General features: G+C 34.7%; 1 protein-coding gene across 1 annotated transcript; it reads right to left on the reverse strand.

Moving 5' to 3' along the window:
- Window positions 1-4,121, reverse strand: LOC132601746 (BTB/POZ and TAZ domain-containing protein 1-like). The gene is made up of 5 exons (XM_060314813.1): window positions 3,895-4,121; window positions 3,520-3,653; window positions 1,926-2,229; window positions 1,129-1,445; window positions 1-340 (listed from the first exon to the last, which is right to left on the reverse strand). The coding sequence occupies exons 1-5, from the start codon at window positions 4,006-4,008 to the stop codon at window positions 148-150; spliced, it is 1,062 nt and encodes a 353-aa protein (XP_060170796.1). The 5' UTR covers window positions 4,009-4,121; the 3' UTR covers window positions 1-147.
- Window positions 4,122-4,847: the final 726 nt, after the last annotated feature.

A 4,847-nucleotide genomic window follows, 5' to 3' on the forward strand; every position in this document is an offset into this window, starting at 1 on the left:
TTGGTTAACCCACTTATATAACATAAACAAAGAGAAACATTTACAGTAGGACTTATGAAAGATTGATTCTGCCTAATCGATACCTTATCTGGTCTAAAAGAAGAATAATTTTCTAACTGTTGACACCGAGTTTTCAAGATAATTTTCTTAATATTGACACTGAGTTTTCAAACTAAAGCGTCTCACTTGATGATGCCTTAAGTTCAATCTTGGTTCTTCTTCTTCTCTCTTTCTTTTAGGCAGAGACAAGGAAGATATAGCTCTGGCAGACACCACCTTTCTAACAAGTGATTTCCACAGCTCATCATCTCCCCCTTGTTGCACTCTCAGTTTGAATTCTCTGTAATGTAAAATAGAGCTGTTAAGATACTCACCAATTACCAACAACATAGACAAAATAATGGATGAACATAATTATGTTGGTTCAACTGTTCAAGAAATTGACCCTAATGATAAAAAAGACAGACAACGTTATTTGAGGTTGATATATCTGTGACCTTATATCGAGCTTATCCAATCTGAAGTGTTCAAAGGTTTTAGGACTCTTTCGAGATATTTTCTCTATAGGAACAGGAAATAATAGAGATATTTCAACAAGAAAGGATCCAAAAGAACATGTCATATAAGGTTATGCTGCTTTCTAGAAAATAGTCGGAATCAGACCATGTGCAGTATCGACTAGCTGTCACTACTTGGATCATGGATTTGTCGTGCTCATCGAGACCAACGTCAACAGTCTGCAGTAATTAATGGTGAAATTTGGAAAAACTCTACGTGGTTAGATTCATATATTCTCATGACATTGAACAAAATCATGATGTCAACCAATAACTTTTCACCTAGGCCATAATTGTTTGTTCGTGAATCAAATAGAGTATTCCCTATCAAATTGTATGTCATATACTCTTTATTTGAACGAACATACAAAAAGAAAAGATTATATGACACTGACTATATCACAAATACAATGGTGATGAACGAAATATCTGAAAAAGTCATTGTAACTGGCTGCCGTTCACCTATTAGAAATGGTAAGTGTATAAGGACATAAGAAAATGAACAAATGAATGACAGCAAAGTGATCTGTACAAGTATAGATCAACAAACTAGTTACTCAGTGGTGGTTACCTGCAAAGAGGAACTCGGCAATTGTCAGTTTGGTCACAAATAGATGCGTGTAACCTTAGGAGCTGCCACATCCGCTTGCATTTGGAACAACTTCGCTTTGTCCTTCTCTTGCAAGTAGAGAAATGCCTGATCAGAAGCTGGAGGCCTCGGCATGTGTCAAATTTGCTACATGGCAGCTTCTCCTGGCAAGATTCCTTGTCACACGGCCCGACACTCATACATCCTTCGGTGCATATGTGCTCCAGACAATCCATCCCTTCGCTTAGCTGTAAATATAAGTTCTGCTCCCACCCGTGTCTGCTCCTCCTCTTCTTCCGCTAAAGTGACAAATTCCCAATTAAAATCACTAATCGCATCACTGAATGATAAAAGAAGATGCAAAGAAATGCCATGATATATTCCAATGTAAGTGGGCAGTGTACATTATATATCATATCTGAGTTATTATGTTGGATTTAACTTATATATACTGAAGCACACTACTGTTGTGTAAAGAAATCGTAAGCTATGAGTATATATTGACATGTTGCAGTAGTTATTTGCTTCGCACTATGGACAGTTACTTGTTGTAGACTGATAGTGTAAATATTTGTGTAAGCTTTATGTGTTAGTTAAACTCTTCATGTTACATGGCCTAGGCTTGCATGACGACTTCTTCCCATCATCCCACAATCAATTGACAAACTTCAACATTCCACTGAGAATTGCATGATCAAAATTTGGGATTGAAATTGAAATCGCAACTGTCAGTGAGCTACATAAAGGGGGTATATGCCAATGATGTTGTAGTTACATACCGATTCAGCCTCATCCATGAACTGTAAAATTTCAAGCTCAAGCATGGGATCATGACGCTGGAGGAATTTCCACCCCTCAGTCTTGTCAACTCTCCTGATATTGCTACACAAAAATTTCATGCACTTGAGGTAGAGATCAGGTGCATCACATAGCCTCGCGAGTTGAAGCATGTCTACTACATTTTCGGTTGTCAATTGCTCGGCCAATGCTTTGGTGCATCTATTCTTCAGTACTGGTACCAAGTACACGTGAGAAAGTGCTAGGAGATGAATCCCATGTTTCTTCATCTGCTCCTCAGTGCACCTAAATTAGCACAATGATAACATAGTTATTTTAGACATCCAGATTCTATGGGAGCGTTCAATAAAAAATCTTACTAACTGGAATTCTTACATGTAATTAAGACAACTACAAGTAATTATCTACTATAAGTACATTTTAGTGATATCAGATGTGTCACTACACAGATAATTACTAAAATGCTTTTCAAACTAGTGTACATGATAAAACTCCCTCTTTTTTCTTTTCTGTACACCGGAAGAGTTGGTCTAGTCGGTGCTGGACAGATATTTAGTAAATGAAATATTATGATTAAAGAATCTAAGTGGCAATGAATGAGTCGCGTGTAAGATGATTCAGAAATGGGACGGCCAAATTTAGCTTTGAGGACAAATTACCCACTCTAAAAGGTTCTACTCCTAGCTGTCATATTCAGTATATTAAATTCCAATTAGAACAAGAATCACATGTTATGAAAATCAGCACAACTTAAGGGTGTTTTTGGTATAAATTATCATGTTTAAAAATATGTAGTTTCTTACTTATTTTTTAATGTTCGGTAAGTAAGTAAAACAAATTGTCCCAAAAATATTTATCCATAATATAAACAACATGATTGGGTTGAGAGTGGGTGTCGGGGTTGGGTTGCCCAAGGATTGAGTGGTTAGGAAATAATGAACTTGAAATGTCATTTATAAAACTAATTTGATCTATTTCCACAAGAAAAGCCATTCTTTTTATTTTTACAAGAATTTTCCTCAAAAAAATAATACTCATAATATTTTATACCAAAACACACCTTAACACATATTCCTTCTGTCTCAGTGACACCTTTCGAATTTCAAAATTTAAATAACTCTTTCTCCAGCCGTATTTTAAATATTTTCTATCATTAATTATTGTGACCTATAGTATTTTCAATATAGTTTTCAAATATGTAAATTTTATTTTTAAAAAATTAAAGATTTCATGATAAAATACACCATCAAAATTAAACTGTTTGAATATCGAAATTCCAACTGTGCCACATATACACTAAGGGGTTGTTTGGTAGGAGGGATAAGATGGGCTGGATTATTATTCCAATGGGAATAGAATTAATCCTATGTTTGGTGGGTGAGATAATTTTTTTGATACCCCACCCAATCCCATATAGATGGGATAAAAGGTGAGATTAGTAATCCCACATAAAGGGTGGAATTAGTAATCCTAGCTTATTCCACCCAATCCCATCTACAAGAATAACTTATCCTCCTACCAAACGACCCCTGAAAAAAAAGAAAACCAAGGAAATTGCGTGTACAGGAAACTCACTTGAAGGAATAAAGAAATCGGACGAACAAGGAAACGGCGTCGCACGGCACACCGAGAATGCGTATCGTTTTCACAGAGTTCTGTCGCTTTTGTGGCCGGACTAGTATGCTCTCCAGAACCGTCGAAGCAGTAGCCTACAAATGTATTTCGTAGAGATGACTACTTTTAAATTGCATAAGCAACAAATTTTGAAAACTACTCGATTAATTCATTTGAAAAATCGGAGGCCCACCCCCAATTTTGACAGTGAAAATTGATGGTCATTTTCATGTTAGCCACAAGCCATTCCCATTTCTTCTTCTTTTTTTTCACAAAATACAGTATTGATTTTTTACAAACAAACACTAAGTAAGAAGTTATGGTCAGCATATATACCAGAACGTTAGAATGAGCCGAAATGAGGAGGCCACTGGAAGTGATGATCTGGACGTCGGTTTCATTTTCACGGTGAAGTCCATCAACATCGCTAGCAAAGTTATTGGGTGACATTATTACCAATTCGTGGAGTTGATTAGTACTATATTTTTATTTTTTTATCAGTTTTGCCTAAGACAGAGAGTAATGGAGATTTATCAGTGTGTGTTTCTTTTAGATTTTGGTTAAAGTTCCTGTATTTATAGGCAAGGCAATGTGAGTTGCCACCAAGTTGCAACCCAAAAAATTCAAAGGGCGGCACAGCGTGGAACTCCTACCACAAATTAAATTTACATAAAGTACTTATGATATTAAGATATTTATATTGCAGCCGACCAGCTTATCATAATTTTGTCATTATGACCTTAATCTTTGTGGGATCCTAATACTTCTGAACTAGTTCGAAATGTTATTAACACATCTCTTTTTTTGTGTTGTGTTAGTATTAAGTGTCGATCAATTTAACGTGTAAACTACCTATGACATATTAACTCACACAAAAGCATAAGAATACACCTTATCAGTACAAATTCGGTCAAAGGTTAGTTTTTTTAAAGAACATACAAATACAATTGTTGTCTTAATTTTACGAACATATCGTATTAACCAAATAGTTTAAGATACTTATTACTTTTGTGCTCCTCATGTTTCAGATCAATTGAATGTGAAATATGAGGGTCAAATTATTTAGTTTTTGGTCTTCATTCAAACATTAGTTTTTTATTTAAAATAAATTATGCGTATTTAGAAAAATACACAAAAAAATTATATAAGTTAATTCAATTTGAATAAAATTCTTTAAAAGTAATTACATGCAAAAAGCTTATTTGACTTTGCAATTGGTAGTCGTGTTATAAAAAGTGTAATATATGAATTAATATATTAGTTGTAGTAATGTATATTCAGATGATAGT

The sequence above is a fragment of the Lycium barbarum genome, chromosome 1 (assembly GCF_019175385.1).
Source record: "Lycium barbarum isolate Lr01 chromosome 1, ASM1917538v2, whole genome shotgun sequence".
In the NCBI taxonomy this organism is placed as follows: Eukaryota; Viridiplantae; Streptophyta; class Magnoliopsida; order Solanales; family Solanaceae; genus Lycium; species Lycium barbarum.

Bases quoted from the DNA above. Each gene is read 5' to 3' on its own strand.
- LOC132601746 (XM_060314813.1), bottom strand. From the start codon at position 4,008: ATGTCACCCAATAACTTTGCTAGCGATGTTGATGGACTTCACCGTGAA. The intron at 3,654-3,894 runs GTATATATGCTG...ATACATTTGTAG, and splicing joins CGGCTCATTCTAACGTTCTG to GCTACTGCTTCGACGGTTCT. The intron at 1,446-1,925 runs GTATGTAACTAC...TTGTCACTTTAG, and splicing joins TCATGGATGAGGCTGAATCG to CGGAAGAAGAGGAGGAGCAG.